The sequence below is a fragment of the Calliphora vicina genome, chromosome 3, assembly GCF_958450345.1.
Source record: "Calliphora vicina chromosome 3, idCalVici1.1, whole genome shotgun sequence".
Lineage (NCBI taxonomy): Eukaryota > Metazoa > Arthropoda > Insecta > Diptera > Calliphoridae > Calliphora > Calliphora vicina.
The window spans coordinates 126,917,241-126,941,474 of NC_088782.1; the positions used below are offsets into that span (position 1 = coordinate 126,917,241).

At 30.2% G+C, this 24,234-nt stretch overlaps 1 protein-coding gene across 3 annotated transcripts in view; it reads right to left on the reverse strand.

The window, feature by feature from the left end:
* Window positions 1–743: 743 nt before the first annotated feature.
* Window positions 744–24,234, reverse strand: part of MYPT-75D (Myosin phosphatase targeting subunit 75D) — a 120,611-nt gene continuing 97,120 nt past the window's right edge. Inside the window, exons 4-11 of one of the 3 annotated variants that reach the window (XM_065504836.1) lie at window positions 11,040–11,364; window positions 7,584–8,250; window positions 7,383–7,508; window positions 7,003–7,078; window positions 6,496–6,616; window positions 5,996–6,423; window positions 5,696–5,935; window positions 744–1,665 (exon numbers count right to left, since the gene is read on the reverse strand). In XM_065504836.1, coding sequence (XP_065360908.1) covers window positions 902–1,665; window positions 5,696–5,935; window positions 5,996–6,423; window positions 6,496–6,616; window positions 7,003–7,078; window positions 7,383–7,508; window positions 7,584–8,250; window positions 11,040–11,179 — 2,562 coding nt within the window. In that variant the 5' untranslated portion in view covers window positions 11,180–11,364 and the 3' untranslated portion in view covers window positions 744–901. Of the gene's footprint in view, window positions 1,666–5,695; window positions 6,424–6,495; window positions 6,617–7,002; window positions 7,079–7,382; window positions 7,509–7,583; window positions 8,251–11,039; window positions 11,365–24,234 lie in introns of all 3 variants that reach the window. The other 2 variants (XM_065504835.1, XM_065504837.1) reach the window with 2 other exon arrangements.

Sequence of the window (24,234 nt, forward strand, 5' to 3'; positions counted from 1 at the left end):
AGACTCTATTCTATAAAAGAGAGTCTTAACAAGACTCTATTCTATAGAAGAGAGTCTTAACAAGGCTCTATTCTATAGAAGAGACAAGACTCTATTCTGTAGAAGAGTGTCTTAACAAGACTCTATTCTATAAAAGAGAGTCTTAACAAGACTCTATTATATAAACGATAGTCTTAACAAGACTCTATTATATAAACGATAGTCTTAACAAGACTCTATTTTATAGAGAGTCTTAACAAGACTATATTCTATAGAAGAGAGTCTTAACAAGACTCTTTTCTATAAAAGAGAGTCTTAACAAGACTCTTTTCTATAAAAGAGAGTCTTAACAAGACTCTTTTCTATAAAAGAGAGTCTTAACAAGACTCTTTTCTATAAAAGAGAGTCTTAACAAGACTCTTTTCTATAAAAGAGAGTCTTAACAAGACTCTATTTTATAGAAGGGTATCTTAACAAGACTCCATTCTATAAAATAGAGCCTTAACAAGACTCTTTTCTATAAAAGAGAGTCTTAACAAGACTCTATACTATAAAAGAGAGTCTTAACAAGACTCTATACTATAAAAGAGAGTCTTAACAAGACTCTATTCTATAGAAGAGAGTCTTAACAGGACTCTATTCTATAGAAGAGAGTCTTAACGAGACTCTAATCTATAGAAGAGAGTCTTAACAAGACTCTATTCTATAGAAGAGAGTCTTAACAAGACTGTTTTCTATAGAATATTCTGCTAGAAGAGGGTCTTCACCAGGATCTATTCTATAGAATAGAGTCTACATCAGGCTCTATTCTCTCTATTCTTTAATTCTGTTTATACCGTTAAAGGGTTAAATGGCGCCTTAAAGGACACTACTTACATTTAATAAACTTTTCTGCTTATTTTGTTGTCGTTTTCGTTTCGTTTTACATCACTATACAACATTTTTTCGAACTTGTACTATCACTTACCACATCACCGGTAACACCACTAAATTTATTCATACCTCCAGCTGCTGATGCAGATCCTGCTACCCCTCCAGCACCTCCCACACCGCCGCCGCCTCCCCCAACACCTGCTGAGTTGTGCTGAGATGATGGATCATTTATTAAACCATTATAGTCCATTAGTGCGGGATGCTGTAAGCCATTGCTTAAGACTGGCTGTTGGGTATTAACTTGGCCCTCTAAGGTGTTGTTGTTGTTATTATTGTTGCTGGTGGTGTGGTTGTTGTGGGAGATGTGATTATGATTAAGATTTGTTGAATTGGCGGCTCCTAAAACAGAACCATTTTCACAATTACTACTACTACTACCGTTTAGAACATTAGAACGCGACATAGAGCGTTGCTTTTTCAGATTGGCCAATGTGGTGGCATTGGCCAAACATTGAGATGAGGTGTCCAACAATTGTGGGTGATGTTGTAATTGTAGTAGAGGATGGTGTTGATGTTGTTGTAGCTGTTGTAGCTGTTGTAGCTGCTGTGGCGGATTATGATGTGGAAGCTGATTATGAAATGTAGCTGTTGTTGAGCCTGTCAAATTATTATAATGACCATGACCACCATGTAGATGCATATGCATATGTTGTTGCTGTTGCTGTTGCGTCTGATGCTGTTGCTGATTATGATGCAAATGCGTTGGCTGTGATTGTGATTGTTGTTGCTGGAGATTATGGGTATTGGATGTGTCTACTCGGTATTAAGGGGTAGTAGTATCAATGTTAGTAGTTTTATTTGGTCAGAGCAGTAGCAGTAGCAACAGTAGCAGTCATATCATTATCAATCAAACAACAGCCAGCCAGGGCAAAGAACATTTAACATTTAAGCCATGGGCATTACAAAAACAAAACAAGTGCATTATAAGCAAAATGATGATGCAAGTCGGAATTTTTTTTTTATTTTGGATTGTGGTATGGATTGTGTACAGTTGGGGAGGTTTAACACAACAAAAGGACATATGAAAATAAAAACAAAAAACAAAACGAAAAAAAAAAATGGTTTAAACAAAACAATATTTTATGCATGTAAAAACTATGAGATTTCTGTAAAAAAAAGGTCCTTCTTAATGGAAATTTATTATAAAAAAAAATAAACACACAAATAATATATAAAGTCCAAAACAAAAACCTCAAATATACCATTATATATGACCGCATACGAATGGGTGTTTATAAAAGGATATGGATATATGTAATCATGACAGACATACATACAAATATGTATGTATGTTTTTTTGTAGTATGGGGTGAGTTTTATATTAAATTAAATCTTTTGTATAGAATATTGTCCCTACAAGACTCTATTCTATAGAATGCAGTCTCGACAAGACACTAATCTATAGTATAAAGTATCGGCAAGATCCTATTCTATAGAATACGGTCTCGACAAGACCCTATTGTAAAGAATACAGTCTCAACAAGACTCTATTCTATAGAATACAGCCTCGACAGGACTCTATTCTATAGAATAGTAACTCAACGAAGACTGTTTTCCATAAAATAATGTTTCAACAAAGACTCTATTCAATAAAAAGGGTCTAAACAAATACTCGTTTTATAGAATAGTGTCTCAACAAAGACTTTAATCCATAGAATAATATCTCAACAAAGACTCTCTTTTATAGAATATTGCCCCGACAATAGAGACTTTATTCTGTAGAAAGGAGTAGTGTGTAGGTGTATCACTTAAAAATGCGGAATTTACAATATTTTTTAATACGTCGGGTATACTGTTTGTGGTATTCTCTTCTGTTTTCAGTTTTGTTTTGTGTTTTTCTTAAATCTTTTCAAAATTTATAAAAATGGACAAAAATAAATTCGTTTGGAGCATTGAAAAAACACATTTGGTATTTGAAAACAAGAAAGTTGTACTGGACAACAGGACAACAAAATTGGCAATAGCCAATTATATAGACACGCGCAGTTTGGTCAAAAATTAAATAAAGAAATGAATACAAGCAATAGAGCTATATTCGGCTGTACCGAATCTTATATACCCTTCAGCAAATTATACTTCAAAATTAAAATTTTAAATATATTTAGGTAAACAAAATTTATTTTTTTAAGCATTTTTTAATTTTTTGGAAAAAAAAATTTTCGAATTGTTTTTTTAAAATTTTTTTTTGTTTTTTTTAAACTTTTGGTGAAAAAAACAATCCGGTTTAAAAATAATTTTCCCGATTTTGACCCATTGTATGTCCAACTTACTATGGTTTTATATACGTCATTGCAAAGGTCTTTGAAATATCTATCATTAGATATCCATATTGTCTATATTAATGGATTAGTAATCCAGATATAGGTCAAAGGTCAAAAATCGAGGTTGTCCTGGTTTTTTCCTCATATCTCAGCCATTTGTGGACCGATTTTGCTGATTTTAAATAGCAAAATTATCGAAAGCATGTCTGACAGAATTATTTAAGATTTGGACATGGCTTAATCGACTCCGCTATCTATAAGGATCCAGAATATATATACATTATAGGGTCGGAAATGAAAAATGTAGAAATTACAAACGGAATGACAAACTTCACGAAGGTGAAGGGTATAAAAAATGTGGCCAATATAGAAAAAGACGTACATGACTTCGTACTGGAAAATGCTTTGCAAAATAATGCAAAAACCGTCGAATGAATACCAAATATTTGGTGACTTTGTCGCCTCAGAACTTCGAGGTTTGAGAAAAACTGGGAGCAAGCGTAAACTTAAAAGATTAATTCAGCAGGCTATTCTGAAAGTGACGCACGAAGACGATAAGGCCAACTCGGTCACGCAACTACTTAGTTCAGATACAACTGGGCTTGAAATAATACTGCCTAGCAATACATCTACGCAATTAGTTATATGTTGGACTGCTAGCTGTACTCACACTGTGTGAGAACACGTATGCAATTTCTTGCAGCAAGTTCGTCATAATAACTTCTACAAACTCCTTCTGGAAGCAGACTACCGCAAGTTTCGGTTAATTTTATTATTAGTCTTTTGGGGATGTGTCCCATAATTCAGGATAACTTTCTTGTTTTTCCCTTACCAATTGTGTTTTTTCACTACTCAAAACGAATTTATTTTTGTCCATTTTTCTAAATTTGGAAATGAACTCAAAAATACACAAAACTAAACTGAAACAGAAGATAATACCACAAATCGTTTACCCGACTACTTCTGCAAGTCTTCAAAACACTTGCAGTTCATAGCAAGTCCTTCAAGTTACTTCCAGCTAGCAACAAACACGTGTTTCCACATAATTGCTGCAAGTAACTTCTGCAATCTGTGACTTCTGGAAGACGACTTCTAATACGTTTTTACACGACAAAAAATTCTGAAAGTCACTTCTGGAAGCAACTTCCGCAAGGAAACTTGGTAGTGGACACACGGCTTTAGTTATTGAACATTATAGTGTAAACAACAAAGTTGTTTCTTGCTTCGAAAATGTTGAATTTTGTACAAACGAAACGTCATGTAGGGGAAGCTTTGCACTCCGATTGCTCACCAAAGCTTATGGTGAAACTGTTCTCCATCGGTAGGTGATTTATACGGTTCAGAAGTGGTGATTTTGACACGGAAGGCAGGCCAGCCAAACAAGTTTGAAGACCAAGAATTGAAGGCATTACTCCATGAATATTCTTGTAAAACTCAACAAGAGCTTGCAAATTCATTGGGATCTACTCAAGCAGCAATTTCAAAACGTTGCTCGCAAACGTTATTCAGTTTTCATTCAAAAGCAATGAAAACTGAATAACGAATTGAATAACGACCTTGAAAGACGATTTCACATGTCCGAAATTAAATTTTTGCACCGAATCATTACTTGCGATGAAAAATGGATTCATTACAATAACCTGAAGCGTAATAAATCGTATGTGAAGGCCGTCCAACCAGCCGAATCGATAGCAAATCCAAATATCCATGGCGCTAAGGTAATTCTCTGTATTTGGTGGATGTAAAAGGGTCCTATTTATTATGAGCTGCAGAAATCTGACCAGACTGTCACAGTGAACCTGTACCGAACTCAACTGATTCGATTGAAGCGAGCATTGGACGAAAAACGCCCAAAATATGCGGCCAGAAACCTTAATATTCCATCATGACAACGCTCGGCCTCTTGTTGCAATCCCTGTTAAAAAGTATTTAGAATGAAGTGGTTGGGAAGTTTTGCCTCACCCTTCTTATATTTCAGATCTTGCCCCGTTCTACTACTATTTGCATCGATCGAAGCAGAATGCTCTCTCTGGGATACGCTTCACTTTGGAACAGAGTATCCGACTTGATTCGTTCTTGGCCTCAAAAGATGAGCAGTTTTTTTGCCAGAAAGATGGGAAATGGTAATTGCTAACAAATGGACAATAATTTGAATAAATTTATATAAAAATTTAAAAAAAATCCTGCATTTTTAAGTCATACACCCAATAGAATAGTGTCTACACAAAACACTTTTCGTTAGAATAGTGTCCACACAAGACACTTTTCTGTTTCAAATATGAAACTCCCCTTATAAACAAAAAACAGTGTAAGTACATATTGCAAGTACAATATATGTATGTAAATAATTTATGTCTGGGTAAATGTTGTATGAATGCGTATAAATGTATGCAGTATGTATAGGTATGTATGTATATATGTAGAAAAGCATGCAGTTTGTGTTTGTTTTTCAGTGTTGTTGTTGTTGTTATTATTATTATTTTTTTTATTGTTATTGTTGTTATATGGTTTATTACACTTACCCACTAACACAGTGACTTGTACATTTATTTTGCCATTTGTGGCCTCTTTACTCGACTGTATTTGTACAGCTTCCGTGCCATGACCAGTGGTTGTTGTTGTGGCTGCAATCACAGCTGCGGCTGTTGTGGCCGTAGATGATGTACCATCAACACCAACAGTACTACTACTACTAGTACTTCCGCCTACGCCCACGCCCAATCCTCCGACGCCATTCAAAGCGTTTATGTGGCCTGCGCCCCCTGTGGAATGTTCACCATTAGTTTTAAATGCATGCATTTGTAATTCATCATTTTCACGACCTTCTGGTGGTCGCCGTGGCTGATAGGAATGTTGCTGTTGTTGCTGCTGCTGTTGCAGTAAACTCATGCTGGAAATGCTATTGGAATCTACCATATCTTTAAGACTAGGATCGTAGGAATTTCTATGATTATTATTGGTTTTTAAGGTATTATTGTTGTTGTTGTTGTGATGTTGCTGTTGTTGTTGTGTGGCCGCTGCCGCTGTTGAGTTCTTCGATAGCCAATCGGCGGCCGAGCCCTCTAGCTGCGCATGATGTGGATGATGATTGTGATGGTCCGTTACACCGTTCGGATCGAGGGTTGTGCTGTCGGGTGCTGCTGTTACGAATACTTCCTGAGCCTGCAGACGCAAACGGGCCTCTTCGACGGCATCTTTTTTGGTTGTTAGCGTTTTATCGCGCAAGGATGTACGACGTACCGATTGTGCTCTGTTGGGGGAAGGAGGGGAAGAGGATAAGTATAAAGATTTTGTTTAAAATTTTTATATTGTTCCTGCTCACCTGGTATTATTACTTTGAGATCTTCTTACGCGACGTCTTTGAGCCTCTGCCAAACGTTTACTTTCCTGTTCGGTTTTCAATTGTTCTATACGTTCTCGTATTTCAGGATCCTCACAAATATCTAAATAAAATTTATTGGATTAAAATATAACAATAGGGTGGTTTAAATAAAGTTTTAACAAAAAACCCTTCTCAAAATTTGTTTTTCGTGGGAACTGATCCTTAAGCAAGCAGATATTTAAACATAATTTTTCAAATCTTTTAATATTTCTGATTTAACTGTTAAAATAATGACTCAGAAATGTCAAAATGAATTAAATTAAATTAAATGACCAGGAATGGAATTTATAATACACAAATAGCAAGCTAGTCCTAATGAACTAATTCTAAGATTGTGCTCTCTTTAAGAGAGATTATGTTATTTAGAAGAGCATTATTTTAAAGCTTGATAACAATACATTTATTTGCCACAACTTCCTTTGTATTAAATTATAAATTTTCACCTACCTGAGGGTGTTTCATCATCTTTGTTTTTGATATTTAAATCAGCACCACATTGGGCCAGCATTTCCAAGACTTCCAGCTAAATTAAAAAAATCACAAGTTAATAAATCAAAAAATTAAACTGAAATCATTAGAATTACACTACTTTTGAATAAAATGGAGAAAATAACAAAAAAAATGGAGATGATTTTACTGCATTATTCACAAAAAGAGCTTTTATTGTAAAAATAGATTTTTTACAAAGCTTTCTCAGCAAAAATGTTCACAAAAAAACTGATTTTTTAAATATAAAGTCTCAATTTCAATTTTCTTTGTTATTTCCTTTATTTTCCCCCAGAAAAAAGCTCCCCATGAAACCTATTATAAAAAAAACTTCAACCTACATGACCCCAACAGGCTGCCGCATGCACCGGCGACCACATGTCTCTATCTAAAGCATCAACATTGACATGTTGTTCTAAAAGAAACTCCACCACCTTAATATAACCATTGGCCGAGGCTATATGCAGCTGTAAACACAAAAAAATAAAAAAAAGTAATAAAAAAGATCCAATAATTAAACATCTGCCCCCTTCACTACCCACCGGTGTTGCACCATGTTCATCCGGCTGCTCTAGATCATCACCAGTGTTTTTCGATAGCTCCATTAAGTCCCTCAACATTAGCCTCTCCGTGGCCGATCTCGTCTCATCGATCAGTTCCTGTGTCACTCCCCGCTTCGACATCTCAGCCTCTATGTAATCCAACGTATTCTCATCGTCACACAAATCGTACGGCATATTGCCATCGGTATTGACGGCCAACAAATTAGCACCATGATCGATTAGTATACGCACCAACTCTAAGTGGCCGCAGGTGGCGGCAGCATGTAATGGCGTCCATTTATCACTGTCCTGAGCATCAACATTAGCACCATATTCCAAAAGCAGTTTAAGCATCTCCACATTGTTGTCTATGCAACACTGATGCAGTGCCGTCAGACCATCTTCATTGGCCGCATCCGGTGTTATGCCGTGTTCCAGCAGTTCGGCCACTTCGTGCATGTCATTGCGTGAGGCAGCCTCCAGCAGAACGACACTATTTTCAAACGATATGTGACGTTTCGATGATGATGACGAATTGGAACCGTTGCGAAAGTGATGTGTTGTATTCATGCCATTCAGGGTGGCAAGATTGACACCTTTGGCTCGTTGCAGCTTTAGCCATTCTTTCTCTTTTTGGCGGGCTACTTTTAGCTGTTGAGCTCGTCGCCTGGTGAGGGTGGTGAATGGTGGTTAAGTATAGAAGATAAAAGAGAAAAGACCATTTAATAAAAATGTAAATTAACTTAAACTGTATAAACTATGTAATAGAATAAAGTGGGTATTTTGTAGTCAAGTAAAATATTTAAATTTTTTGTGCCAAATATGTAATTGAATTACAAAGTTTAGTTTGAAATGTTTTTGCTTAAATATAAAACAAAGTAAGAATTTAATAATAAAAAGTTTTTGTTTTAGTGCATGAAATTTAATATGTTTCTTCAGAGAAAAAATAAGAAAAATGGATTACTTGAAAATTACTTTGTTATATAAAAAAAAATCTTCTCGATTCTTGTAATTAAATATAATAAACTTGATTAGGCATGTAAAAATCCTTAACATGCGAAACTTATAAGCCCAAAATGTTTTTCACATCGAATTTGGTCACATCTCTGTAGAAAATATTCTTAAAGGACAACTCCTCCTCTATTAAATAAAAGCTTTTTCGCAAAACACCAATTTTATCAAAGAAGCTTTTTTATAGATAAACAATTTTTTTAAATAATTTTTTTTCGTAAATAAATTATTAAATAAAATCTTAAATAACAAAACTAAAAAATAGCAATTGTTACAAACAGCTTGCTATAAAATTTACAAAAACTGATTTTCCTTAAAAAGAGCATTTTTCTCAAAAAAGCTTTATTATTGAAGAAGAAATAAAAGAATACATTTTTCACAAAAAATTATTTTATAGAAAAAAATTTTATAAAAAGTTTTTTTCCACATGGAACTTGTGTCTCAAAAAGAACATTATACTCAAAAAAGCTTTCTTCGTGAAAATGAATAAAAGCTTTTTTCAAAAAAAATAAAATAATCACAAAAAGCTTTTTGCACAAAACTGTACTTATTCAAAAAAGCTTTGTTCTAGATGAAGAAATAAAACAATACTGTTCACAAATTCTATAGAAAAGAATTTAAAAAAGTTTTTTCCACATGAAAATTTAATCTTTAAACAAAATTATACTCAAATAAGCTTTCTTCATGAAAATTAATAAAAGATTTTTTCCAAAAAAGTTTTTCAATAAAAAAAAGTTTTTGTTAAAAATTATCCTTTTCAGAGGAGAGCTTTCATTATAAACATTTGTTTGTGTTAAAATATGTAAAAAAAATTATTTCCAAAAAAAATTCCACTAAAGCTTTTACCAAAACTTTTTTCACAAAAAGCTTTTTATTCAAAAAAGATCAAGTAGAGCTTTTTTTTACCAATAAAACCTATTTACATTTTCTTTTCCAGAAAAATTTGTCCACAAAAGGCTTTAAAACAAAAAAGCTATAATTTTACAAGTAGAGCTTTTTTTAGAAAAACTTTTACATTTTACACAAGTAAAGCTTTTTTAACAAAAAAAAACCTTTTTACATTTTTAATGTGAAAAAACAATTTTTACAATATTTTTCTTTTTCAGAAATATTTTTCCACAAAAAGATTTTTTATCTAAAAATTACAATATTAAAAATATTTTTTTATAAAAAATAAATTTGTTTCAAATAAAAGCTTTTTTCACAAAAAGTTCATAAAAAGATTATTTTCACAAAGTGTTATTAAACAAAAAATTTACAAAAAGCTTTTTATTAAAAAAAATGCAAAAAAAAAATTATTTTATGTGAAAAAACAATTTTTACAATATGTTTCTTTTTCAGAAAAATTTGTCCACAAAAAGCTTTTTTATCCAAAAATTAAAATATTAAAAATATTTTTTTATAAAAAATAAATTTGTTTCAAATTAAAGCTTTTTTCACAAAATGTTATTAAACAAAAAATATGCAAAAAGCTTTTCATTAAAAAAAGCTTTTTATTCAAAAAAGCTCAAGTAGAGCTTTTTTACCAATAAAACCTGTTTACATTTTCTTTTCCAGAAAAATTAGTCCACAAAATGCTTTAAAACAATTAATTTTTAAAAAACAATTTTTCACAAAAAGCTCTAATTTTTTTATAAAAAACGTTTACATTTTAAAAGAGAAATTTTCACAAGTTTTTCACAAACTTGTTTGTTTAATGCTCGTAAACAAAAAGATTTTACTTAGTAGTTATTCATTAATCTTGAAAGCTCCTAATGAATACTATCCATGAGGCAATTAAAATACTATCTTTTTATATTTTTAATCATTATTCCTTTATAATTATTTACTAAAATTCATAATAGTTTTTCTTTTTTTTTAAATTTCAAGAATCTCTAATGTCCCATATTTATCAGCTTTTAATTTGCTAAAGCTTTTTATTTAATATCATTATAAAATTTTCTTTTTCTAAATAATTTTGTGTTCTAGCAATTTTCAATAAAAGCAAAACTTGTTTTATTTATTAACAACAATTTAAACTTTAGTAATTTGTAAAGAACAGTTGTTGTTTTGACTAAAGTTATTTTTTGTAGTTGCAAGCAAAGCTTTTTTCTGTTTTTTTTTTCAGCAATTGGTTTTTAAATTGTTTGCAATTTATTTGAATGTTTTGTTTTCAGTTACAGTTTTTGCTGTGTTCTAGTTTTGTTTTTCGAAAATAACAGATTTAAATTTTTTTATTTCCGAACTAGGAATGGAAAGGGAACTTCCCAATACCACCTACTAAGTGGAAATGTTATTGGCAAAATAAATATCTTTTACTATGTATTTGTTTTTGGGGGGTTTTTGTTTCGTTGGATTACATTGGAGTTGTAGTAGCTAGTGTAGCACGTAACATTTGTCGAAATCCTAAATAAGTTTAAAATTTTTGTTTTTATGGTTGGTATATAAAAAGAGTGTTTAACTTACAGTCTTGCTAGTTGTAGGCGTTCATGTGTGGGCAAATTTTCCACTGTTTGCATTTCGGCCACAAGGTCAGAGTGTTCCATTTTAAGTTGTGCTTTAAAGGACTCATCCGTTTTACGATTTACCAAAATACCCTTAACCATGTTGCAGCTGGTATTTTTGTTATAATATTATGTCGTTTTACAAAATATTGTACGTTGTTTTGAAAGTCCTGTTGTAAGGACTATTAAAATGATATGTTTTGTTTTGGTTTTTTTTATAATTTGGGGTTTTTAACTGAAGTTATTGTAAATTAACTTAAAGCCATTTTTGTTGTTAACTGCTAAAGCTGCAAGGAAATAAAAAAATGAAATGTTTTTAATAATTTTGAATTATTTGAAAAGTAAGAAAAGGTTTTTATATTTTTTTGAGCACATCCTATAACTTTATTAAGTTTTCAACTAATAAAAGTCGAAATTTTTTTTTTCTTTAAAATACTTTTTTTCATATTTACAATTTTGTCTGAATGATAACAAATTTCTAAAGGCTGTCTGAATGAGCACACGTACTAAAGCTCTATTATGGCTTTGATTGCTTTTGTAAGCTGGTGTGTGTCTCTTTAGACTCTAGAGAGTAATCATGCTCCTACACTGCCATAATTCATACAACAGCCAACCAAATGAAAACGGTTCCATAATGCCTTTGGCAACTGCAGTAAATGTAAATCAAACTAAAAAAAAAAAACTCACACAGACTCACAGTTTTATATTTCTTGTGTTACTTATTATATGTTTTTCGCTTAGTTTCTTTTTTTATGAGATCCTGTGGGATTTTTCAATTCTAGGCAATGTTGAAAAATATTTAACAAAAAGCAACGTGCTTCACAAACTAAAATAAAATGTTATAATATTTCAGCAAAAATATCAGCATAGAAATTGAAAAGAAAATCTGTGTAAAATGCTATAAACAACAAATAGTTAAGAAATATTTCATTTTTCTAGCAGCAGTTACAAAATAACACACAAACAAACAAACAAACCCTAAAGAAAGAGAAATTGTTTACAAGAAAATTGAAAAAAAATGTTGCATACTTTAGGGAGCATTTTTTCTTCAGCATCTTTAAATATGTATGGAAACAAAACTGCAGCAAACGGAAATTCTTTAAAAATTGATTTAGCTATTTATTCTTTTTTTTTTTTGTTTTTATTTTACAAACTTATAAATAAGCTTGTTGTTTGTTTCGTTTGAAGTTTTATTATGAAATAAAGAATTTTTATTTAAAAATAGTTTTCTCTACATGTGTCTCAAAAAATGTACATTTATTTGCTACTGGTGACAAAATATTCATACGTGCATAATTTGCAAACGTTTTTTTTTTGCTGTTTTTTATGCCACCCATATGAGTTTCCAAGTTTGCAATTTGATAAATGCTAAGATTGACAGCAGAGAAATATAAATAAAAAGAAAACCCAACAATACTAACCCCCATAATCATAAACAATTTTTTAAATTTATCAAAGGTTTATAAAACAAAATTTCCTTGCAGATTTTGATTTGTAAAGCCTTGATAAATTTCAAAGCTGTTTGTGAATAAGGCCCTAAACATATTAGGAGCCATTGTCTCCTAATACAAATATAACAACAAAACTATAGCATACTTTTAGTATAAATATAATATAAGCAATATTTCTAGTATTAACAGATAAACATTTATTAAATGTTAAACCAATTAAAAAAATGATAAAATCACAATGCTGGCAACTTAAAAGTTTATGCACTTTACAATAATAATCGAAAGTCATAATAGTTTATCTCAAATAAACAACAAACTATGCAAGGGCAGCTTGTTAAACATAGTTTTTCAAACATTTTCAAGGTTGTCTTACATTTTGGTTCACAACTTTTTTTGTACTAAACCGATTTTGCCTATATTTAATACCAAACTGCCTAGGACAATAATAAACACTAAGAAAATCTCTTTAATTTTGGTATTGCATTTTAGACATAAGCCAGATTTACACACACGAAATACGGATAAAAATAGCTAAAAACAAGTAAGAGAGCTATATTTGGCTGTGCCGAATCTTACATACCCTTCACCAAATGAAACAAAATCAAAATTTTTTTTTTAATGTTTTAAAATTTTTTTTTCCCAAATTGTTTTTAAAAAAAGTTTTTTCAAAATTTTTTTTTTTAAATTTCTTGAATTAATTTTTTTTGGAAAAAGAATTTATGACAAAAAAAAAATTTTTGATGAAAAAAAAATTCGGGTTAAAAAATATTTTTTTTCGATTTTGACCCATTGTGTGTCCAACTTACTATGGTCTTATATACGTCGTTGCAAAGGTCTTTGAAATATCTATCATTAGGTTTCCATATTGTCTATATTAATGACTTAGTAATCCAGATATAGGTCAAAAATCGAGGTTGTCCTAGTTTTTTCCTTATATCTCATCATTTGTGGACCGATTTTCTCGATTTTAAATAGCGACCGAGCCGGAAGAATTTCGGAGATATTGATGTATGAATCGTGTATGTAAGTTATTTGGGGGCTTCGGAAAGTTGATTTCAACACACAGACGGACAGACGGACATGGCTATATCGATTCCGCTATGTATAACGATTCAGAATATATATACTTTATGGGGTCGCAAATGAAAAATGTGGAAATTACAAACGGAATGACAAACTTATATATAACCTTGCCACTCATGGTGAAGGGTATACAAATCGGAAGACATGTTTTGTAGAAAGAGCCACGATTAAAGGTACAAATTTGTTATAGAAAGAGCCACGATTAAAGGTACAAATTTGTTATAGAAAGAGCCACGATTAAAGGTACAAATTTGTTATAGAAAGAGCCACGATTAAAGGTACACATTTGTTATAGAAAGAGCCATGATTAAAGGTACAAATTTGTTATAGAAAGAGCCACGATTAAAGGTACAAATTTGTTATAGAAAGAGCCACGATTAAAGGTACAAATTTGTTATAGAAAGAGCCACGATTAAAGGTACAAATTTGTTATAGAAAGAGCCACGATTAAAGGTACAAATTTGTTATAGAAAGAGCCACGATTAAAGGTACAAATTTGTTATAGAAAGAGCCACGATTAAAGGTACAAATTTGTTATAGAAAGAGCCACGATTAAAGGTACAAATTTGTTATAGAAAGAGCCACGATTAAAGGTACAAATTTGTTATAGAAAGAGCCACGATTAAAGGTACAAATTTGTTATAGAAAGAGCCACGATTAAAGGTACAAATTTGTTATAGAAAGAGCCACGATTAAAGGTACAAATTTGTTATAGAAAGAGCCACGATTAAAGGTACAAATTTGTTATAGAAAGAGCCACGATTAAAGGTACAAATTTGTTATAGAAAGAGCCACGATTAAAGGTACAAATTTGTTATAGAAAGAGCCACGATTAAAGGTACAAATTTGTTATAGAAAGAGCCACGATTAAAGGTACAAATTTGTTATAGAAAGAGCCACGATTAAAGGTACAAATTTGTTATAGAAAGAGCCACGATTAAAGGTACAAATTTGTTATAGAAAGAGCCACGATTAAAGGTACAAATTTGTTATAGAAAGAGCCACGATTAAAGGTACAAATTTGTTATAGAAAGAGCCACGATTAAAGGTACAAATTTGTTATAGAAAGAGCCACGATTAAAGGTACAAATTTGTTATAGAAAGAGCCACGATTAAAGGTACAAATTTGTTATAGAAAGAGCCACGATTAAAGGTACAAATTTGTTATAGAAAGAGCCACGATTAAAGGTACAAATTTGTTATAGAAAGAGCCACGATTAAAGGTACAAATTTGTTATAGAAAGAGCCACGATTAAAGGTACAAATTTGTTATAGAAAGAGCCACGATTAAAGTTACAAATTTGTTATAGAAAGAGCCGCGATTAAAGGTACAAATTTGTTATAGAAAGAGCCACGATTAAAGGTACAAATTTGTTATAGAAAGAGCCACGATTAAAGGTACAAATTTGTTATAAAAAGAGCCACGATTAAAGGTACAAATTTGTTATAGAAAGAGCCACGATTAAAGGTACAAATTTGTTATAGAAAGAGCCACGATTAAAGGTACAAATTTGTTATAAAAAGAGCCACGATTAAAGGTACAAATTTGTTATAGAAAGAGCCACGATTAAAGGTACAAATTTGTTATAGAAAGAGCCACGATTAAAGGTACAAATTTGTTATAGAAAGAGCCACGATTAAAGGTACAAATTTGTTATAGAAAGAGCCACGATTAAAGGTACAAATTTGTTATAGAAAGAGCCACGATTAAAGGTACAAATTTGTTATAGAAAGAGCCACGATTAAAGGTACAAATTTGTTATAGAAAGAGCCACGATTAAAGGTACAAATTTGTTATAGAAAGAGCCACGATTAAAGGTACAAATTTGTTATAGAAAGAGCCACGATTAAAGTTACAAATTTGTTATAGAAAGAGCCACGATTAAAGGTACAAATTTGTTATAGAAAGAGCCACGATTAAAGGTACAAATTTGTTATAGAAAGAGCCACGATTAAAGGTAAAAATTTGTTATAGAAAGAGCCACGATTAAAGGTACAAATTTGTTATAGAAAGAGCCGCGATTAAAGGTACAAATTTGTTATAGAAAGAGCCACGATTAAAGGTACAAATTTGTTATAAAAAGAGCCACGATTAAAGGTACAAATTTGTTATAGAAAGAGCCACGATTAAAGGTACAAATTTGTTATAGAAAGAGCCAGAGAGAGATTCCTCAATAAAGAGAGAGATTTCACAATAAACAACTATTACAAACAACATTACAGAGATGTGTGAATTGTTTTACATTTTGCTTCATAACATTTTTTATACTAAACAGATTTTGCTGATTTTTAATACCAAACAGCTTAGGACACTGATAAATATTTTAAGTGGATCCCTTTAATTTTAATTTTTATATTTTGAATGTGAGCAAGATTTACACACACAGACTAAAAAACGTATAAATACAGCTAAATTCGTCATATTGCTAATTAATGTTTTTCATAGAAATGATGAAAATGTGGAGCTATGGCCCATGAATTTTATGAAAATTATCAGTCAAAGTAATGTCAGAAATTTTAAAATTATTGAAAAATATTTCACATTTCATTTGAAACTATATTTCAAGAATTGTGAAGTTATTGTTATTTTTTATTCTTATCAATTACTTTGCATAGTTTTATAAATTCAAATATTTTTCTGTCATATTTTTATCATTGTGATTTTTCCATAAATCCTTTTCTAAACATACTTTTAGACTAAAATACATAACAAAAGACTAGTAAAAGAAATGCCATTTAATAAATTGTTGTAGTAGTAGCATAGTTTTAGTATTTGGTATTTGTAGAAAACTTAAAGTTGATTTTATAAACCAATAAAATATAATACATAAAGAAAACAAATAAAATAAATAATGATAAATATAAAGGTATATATCGATAATTTGCATACCCTACAAAACTGGTTAAAGCTAAAAAAAAATATAAAAACTAAAATCAAATATGACCCAAAGCAAAGAAATTTGTTTAAAATACAAGTATTAAATTTAGGTTCATAACATTTTGATTCATAACTATTTTTCTTCTGAACCGATTTTGCTGATTTTCAATACCCATCAGCTTAGCTCTTTAGTAATTATTTTTCAAGAATCTTATTAATTTTTGTGTGGTATTTTAGACGTGAGAGTGATTTACACACACCTACATATGGTCTCAACTAAATCGACATTTTCAGTGTTTTCAATTGTTGTTTTTAACACTAAATTCAGCAAAGATTAATAGATTAACCCTAAAATACATTGGATTTGTTAAAAATATCACATTTGTTCTAAATTGTCTCACATTTAGGTTCATATTTTTTTTCTTTTGCACTGATTTTGCAGATTTTCAATACCAAACTTCTTAGCACAATGATAATTATTATACAAGAATTTTATTAATTTCTGTTTTGCATTTTGGACATGAGAGTGTTTTACACACACATACATCCATTCAAAATTTTCTAAAAATCAAAAACCTATGAAATTTATAGCGTTTTAAATAACTGAAATAAACTTATACATTGCGAATGTTGCTGCGGCTTATATAAATATAAAATGTTGCATACTTTTAGGTCAATTGCAATTTTTAAAATTTTGCTGCTAAACTTTTTATTAAGAAAGAAAGTAACCATAAATTTAAACAATAAAGTGTTCGGTTTAGTTGCTAACAATTAAATTTTAAAATATGTATAAGAAAATGTAATTAAAACTTTTGTAATAAAGAAGTTTAACCTTATAAAAGAAACAAAAGTAAAGCATACTTTAAGGTCAATTGAATTTAAAAAGAACTAAACCTCTTACCAGCAAAAAGTGATACATTTTGGTAATAATTTAATAAATATAAATAAACAACATAAAACTGATTATACTTCACTTTCAGGCATTGTAAAATTTTTGAGAAAATTATTGCAGAAAAACATAATATTTCTTAAGAAAGTAAAGCATACCTTAAGGTCAATTGAATTTAAAAAGAAATAACCCTCCCGCCAGCAAAACAGATATACATTTTGATAATAATTTAAGATATATAAATAAGCAACATAAAACTGAAGTATAATTCCAGGCGTTGTACAATTTTTCAGAAAATTCTTATAGAAAATTTAATATTTCTTAAGAACGTAAAGCATACTTTAAGTTCAATTGAATTTAAAATTATAAAACTGAAGTATAATTCCAAGCGTTGTAAAATTATTACAGAAAAAAATAATATTTCTTAAGAATCTTTTCAAGGTCTTAGAAAAATATTTCTAAGTTACATTCAACATATGTAAAGGTGCAGGTTTTATTTTTTCACTACAAATATGTGAATTACCACAAAACAAATACAATATCTGAAGCAGTCTTAATTATTAAGATTGACAAATGTTTCTATAGCTTAAACTATACCTTACTCTTACTCAAGTAGCTTACATATCTGAAGCAGTCTTTATTATTAAGATTGACAAATGTTTCTATAGCTTTAACTATACCTCCCTTACTCAAGTAGCTGCCATAAATATTTCATTCCTTGACTATTGATATAGAAATTGACATGCTCAACATTCAGTTTTATACTTTTAGCAAACTGTACAACGTTGGCAGAAAATATAAAAAAAATATTATATAACTAATAAATATGCAAATAACAGCAAATATTCTTGAAGATATATTTTATAATACAAAACGATACAATTCCTTAACAAAAGAATGAAAGAGAGATTGAAAAAAAACACAGACATTTATAATACAAAAGCATATTTTTGGGGGCTAATGAAAAAAGCAGGAAGGAAACAAATTTTGTAGTATACTTTTGGTCAATTACCAGGGAAATGATAAATGTATAAAGAAAATGAAAGTAATAGAAACCATAATACAATGATTAATATAATTAAATTACTTGATATGCAAAAGCACTTTCTGGATGAAATAAATTACTGATATACAGACAATTTTAATTTATTTTAAATAGACATTTTTGCAGATTTATTTTAAAACAAATAATTTTGGTTTATAAAAAGCATAAAGAAATATTTGTCATACACTTGATAAGTAAGTAAATTATATTTTTGAGATTATTTAAATTGTTAAGACAATGATGACATTTACAAATTTAATTCATTTGATATTTAAAATATAATTTTTTTTAACTAAAAATCATTGTATAGTAAACCAAATTGAAATTGTTATCAAGAGCACAGCATACTTTTAGGTTTATTGATTTATTTTATTAAACTGAAATCCAGTTTATTTACATAAATTAAAACAAATTTGTTTCAATTACTTTTGTTTTTTCAAACAAGTAGAATATGTAGAACACATTTCAAGAAAATTACAAAATCTATTTTTAAGATCTCAAAAGTAAAGTATACTTTACGGTCAATTGATTATTACTTTACAAAACGTCTTTACAATTATATAAGAAATTTAAGTTAATGTGGTTTATAATGAAAAGCCGTCTACAAGGAATAATCTAAAGTAGAAAATCCTTAATACTTTAAATTATATTCTAGGAAAAAGTTAAAGAATTTATGGGGTTTCAAAAACAACAAAAATACTTAACAAATTGTCGGAAAGTAAACCATACTTTGGGGAAAATAATGTTTCTTTCACAGAAACTATAAACATTAACATTTATATAAAGATGTTTTAAAAGTAAAATATAAATTTTTGCTCAATTAACTTGTTTGAAATATAGCTTTACATTAAAAAGTTAGCATGGACTTAATTTAAATTTATTTCATTTCAAATGATTAAAAGCATACTTTGTACGAAAGGCTGGTAAGTAAAGTAAAGCATACTTTAGGGTCAATTAAATTGTTAAAGAAATTACAAACAGAAATGGAAAAAAAACGTAAAAAAGCGAGGTAAAGTAAAAGCTAAGTAAACAGAATAAAAGAAGGTTAAAAAGTAAAGCATACTTTAGGGTCAATTAAATTGCTTAGATATTACCAAAGTGTTTGTATTAAATAAGGCGTTATAATTTTTTTTCATTTATAAGCAAGTAAGGAAACACAAAATAAGGCCAACTTTAGGGTTAATTTAATTTGTTTAGAACAACTCTAGAGAAATTTTAAGAAATATCTTGAATTGTAATTAAAACTGCAAAAAGTAAAGCATACTTTCAGGTGATAAAGAAATATTAGTTGTATTTTGGGGAAATTTCATGTTTCTGTTTAAATAGGCATCACATCTCATGACTTTCTCAAATATTTGATTGAATATTATAAAATTTTTCATTAAAAATTTGTTCTGCACAAAATATTTTTTTAGTCAAAATCACTCTCCATCTTTCTTCAATCTTAATTCATCAAACATTTTTATCAGCTGCAAGTTATCACACCTAATTTAAAGCTAATTTCATATTAATGTGCTTTTATTGCTGCTATAGCCTTAACAAACAACAATAAACCAAAATGTGAAGCATACTTTTTCGGCTGCTAACCTCTATTTTTAAAAATTTATGGCTGATTTATGAATTTATATTGTTTTGTTAATTTATTTAAGCAATAATACAAAAATTTTATTAGATTTTCAAACATAACAGCAAAAAGCTTTATAAAATACAAACACTTAACAATTTTTATGGCCTTCATAAAATTTATGTTTATATAAAAAACTTTTCTTAAAAGATTGCATAACTTAAATATACTTTATTTTAAAACTCTTAAATTTAAGATAATTTTAGCTAATTGTTTATTTTTATCATATTTTTAAAATAATTTTTGTAACGCCTTAAATTATGCTTCATTTTTATTACCTTATATTATATGTTGCTTTTAAATTTTTCTTAAATTATTACTAAAATGTATATATTTTTTCTTTTATTGGTTTTTATTTCTTTTTAATTTGAATTGACCTTAAAGTATGCCTTACTTCTTACAACTTCTTTATTAATTGCTTGACTTTAATGTTTTCTGCAATAATTTGCCCTTATGTTTTTAAACGCCTTAAAACATACTTCATTTTTATAGGTTATTTTATTGCCTTTTGTCTTTTTTAAATTTATCTAAAATTGTTTAGTGGCTTTATTTTATTTTTAAATTAAAATGACCTTAAAGTATGCCTTACTTTTACTTTTAACTTTATAACAACTTCTTTATTACATATGTTTTAATAATGTTTGGTTTTATTTCACTAGCTAATTGACAGCAAATGTAGGTAGAACTTTTTTGTTTAAATTTATGTTTTCTATAGAATATTGTTGAATGCTAAAGTTTAAATACAGATTTTTATGTTTTAATAAGTTTAATTGACCTGAAAGCAGGCAACACTTTTTGTTGTTATACTCCAAATCATGAGTCGTGGTGATTCCCAGTGTAATATATAAACATATTCATCTAAGACTCTTCCGAATACTTATGAGGTATTACTGCCCAAATGCTTACCATTGTCCTAAGTAATTTGGTATTGAGAAACCGGTATTATTTAAAGAAAACTAATTTAAGCTAAATGCTGTAATGTATGTACTAGTGTTGTCCCTGTTGTCTAGTCTAGTCTCTAGTCAAGTCTCTAGTGTAGTATCTAGTCTGGTATCCAGTCTAGTCTCTAGTCTAGCCTCTAGTCTAGTCTCTAGTCTAGTCTACTCTATAGTCTAGTATAAAGTCTAGACTCTAGTCTAGTCTCTAGTCTAATCTTTAGTCTAGTCTCTAGTCCAGTCTTTAGTCTAGTCTGGTCTCTAGTCTAATCTCTAGTCTGGTCTCTAGTCTAATCTCTAGTCTAGTCTTTAGTCAAGTCCTAGACTAGTCTCTAGTCTAATCTCTAGACTAATCTATATTCTAGTCTCTAGTCTAGTCTCTAGTCTAGTCTCTAGTCTAGTCTCTAGTCTAGTCTCTAGTCTAGTCTCTAGTCTAGTCTCTAGTCTAGTCTCTAGTCTAGTCTCTAGTCTAGTCTCTAGTCTAGTCTCTAGTCTAGTCTCTAGTCTAGTCTCTAGTCTAGTCTCTAGTCTAGTCTCTAGTCTAGTCTCTAGTCTAGTCTCTAGTCTAGTCTCTAGTCTAGTCTCTAGTCTAGTCTCTAGTCTAGTCTCTAGTCTAGTCTCTAGTCTAGTCTCTAGTCTAGTCTCTAGTCTAGTCTCTAGTCTAGTCTCTAGTCTAGTCTCTAGTCTAGTCTCTAGTCTCTAGTCTAGTCTCTAGTCTAGTCTCTAGTCTAGTCTCTAGTCTAGTCTCTAGTCTAGTCTCTAGTCTAGTCTCTAGTCTAGTCTCTAGTCTAGTCTCTAGTCTAGTCTCTAGTCTAGTCTCTAGTCTAGTCTCTAGTCTAGTCTCTAGTCTAGTCTCTAGTCTAGTCTCTAGTCTAGTCTCTAGTCTAGTCTCTAGTCTAGTCTCTAGTCTAGTCTCTAGTCTAGTCTCTAGTCTAGTCTCTAGTCTAGTCTCTAGTCTAGTCTCTAGTCTAGTCTCTAGTCTAGTCTCTAGTCTAGTCTCTAGTCTAGTCTCTAGTCTAGTCTCTAGTCTAGTCTCTAGTCTAGTCTCTAGTATAGTCTCTAGTCTAGTCTCTAGTCTAGTCTCTAGTCTAGTCTCTAGTCTAGTCTCTAGTCTAGTCTCTAGTCTAGTCTCTAGTCTAGTCTCTAGTCTAGTCTCTAGTCTAGTCTCTAGTCTAGTCTCTAGTCTAGTCTCTAGTCTAGTCTCTAGTCTAGTCTCTAGTCTAGTCTCTAGTCTAGTCTCTAGTCTAGTATCCAGTTTAGTCTCTAGTCTAGTCTCTAGTCTAGTCTCTAGTCTAGTCTCTAGTCTAGTCTCTAGTCTAGTCTCTAGTCTAGTCTCTAGTCTAGTCTCTAGTCTAGTCTCTAGTCTAGTCTCTAGTCTAGTCTCTAGTCTAGTCTCTAGTCTAGTCTCTAGTCTAGTCTCTAGTCTAGTCTCTAGTCTAGTCTCTAGTCTAGTCTCTAGTCTAGTCTCTAGTCTAGTCTCTAGTCTAGTCTCTAGTCTAGTCTCTAGTCTAGTCTCTAGTCTAGTCTCTAGTCTAGTCTCTAGTCTAGTCTCTAGTCTAGTCTCTAGTCTAGTCTCTAGTCTAGTCTCTAGTCTAGTCTCTAGTCTAGTCTCTAGTCTAGTCTCTGGTCTAGTCTCTAGTCTAGTCTCTAGTCTAGTCTCTAGTCTAGTCTCTAGTCTAGTCTCTAGTCTAGTCTCTAGTCTAGTCTCTAGTCTAGTATCCAGTTTAGTCTCTAGTCTAGTCTCTAGTCTAGTCTCTAGTCTAGTCTCTAGTCTAGTCTCTACTCTATAGTCTAGTCTATAGTCTAGTCTCTACTGTAGTCTTTAGTGCTGTCTAGTGTCTTTGTTTCAATACAAAAGTGTCCACTCTAAATTTGTGCAAAATTTAATAACCTCCTATTTATTTCCAACACACTTTTAGTCATTTCATTTCATTACTTTACCCTTCTAAATTATTAAAAAGCAAAGCCCACTTTTAGGCAGACCATTAAATTTATTGCAATGGCCTGAGAGTCAGCCAAAAAGAAAAATATAAACATTTCAACTTCTATGTGAACTTTTAACTACTTAATAGCGTGACATTGTTTATTATTATTATATTTTGCAACAATAGCAAAAATTAAAACAATAAAATTAACTGTATACTGTGTAATTTTAAGTAGTAGATGATGGTGGGTCAATAAACCTAAAACAAAACGTACAAACAAACATGCATTTGTTGAAATCTTTAATTTGTTGGAAATAGTGAAACAAAACAGAAACTAATTTAAATTGTTATACATGAACATTAATAAAATTAATTTAATCAAGAGATTTTAAGTGTAAACATAAACAAAATTAGTCACAAAAAATGTTTAGATGTAACAAATACATTAAACTTTTACTTTATTACTATCTATTTCAATAGACCGAGGTTGTATATTTCCACTTAGTTTTTAATTATCTTAAGTTTCCATAGTTTTCTAAGTGTAGCAGAAAATGTTCCTCTTAAAAAAAACTAAACAAAATTTTCTAACTAAATATGTATCTATTTTATATTTTTCCTAAAATAAATCTATTTAAATTGCACTCATAACATAAAAGCCTTTAAATTATTCATAAAATTTCAAATTTCATTTATTTAAAGCCTACTTAACGGCTTATGCATACAAACACATTCATATATATAGCATTGCATACTTTGCGGTAATGGCAACCGCAAAAATTTCAATTAAATGTTATTGCAAACGAGAAAAAAATAAAGCTTTTCAAACTATAATTTTTTTGTATTATTATTAGAAAGTGAAAATTTACATACAGGTTGTCAAAAAGCATATAAATTAAAAGCATAAAATGAAATGATATATGAAACATTTTTTATAGCATACTTTACAGCTAAAAATTTTACTTTCGTAAATGTGGGGAAGCAGAAACACACACATACAAAAAGTTTTGATATGCAATTTATAAAGCCGCACATACCAATACATTTACAAAAACACACCCATTGAGTGAAAGACTATGTAAATGTGAAATGAACTTTGTGTTTTTATTTTTTTTTTTTTTGCGAAACAATTTTCAACTTTATAAAAAAAAGAGGTAGCAGCATTAACATCAGACTCACAGCTCTCTAACGAAATGATAAATGTACGAGTATGAAATAACAGAAGCGTGAAAAAGGATAAATATATGTATGTAGGTATACACTCTTGTATATTTCACAGAGTATTATAACATTTCAAAAAACATTGTATTTCAAAGTCTACTTATAGGCA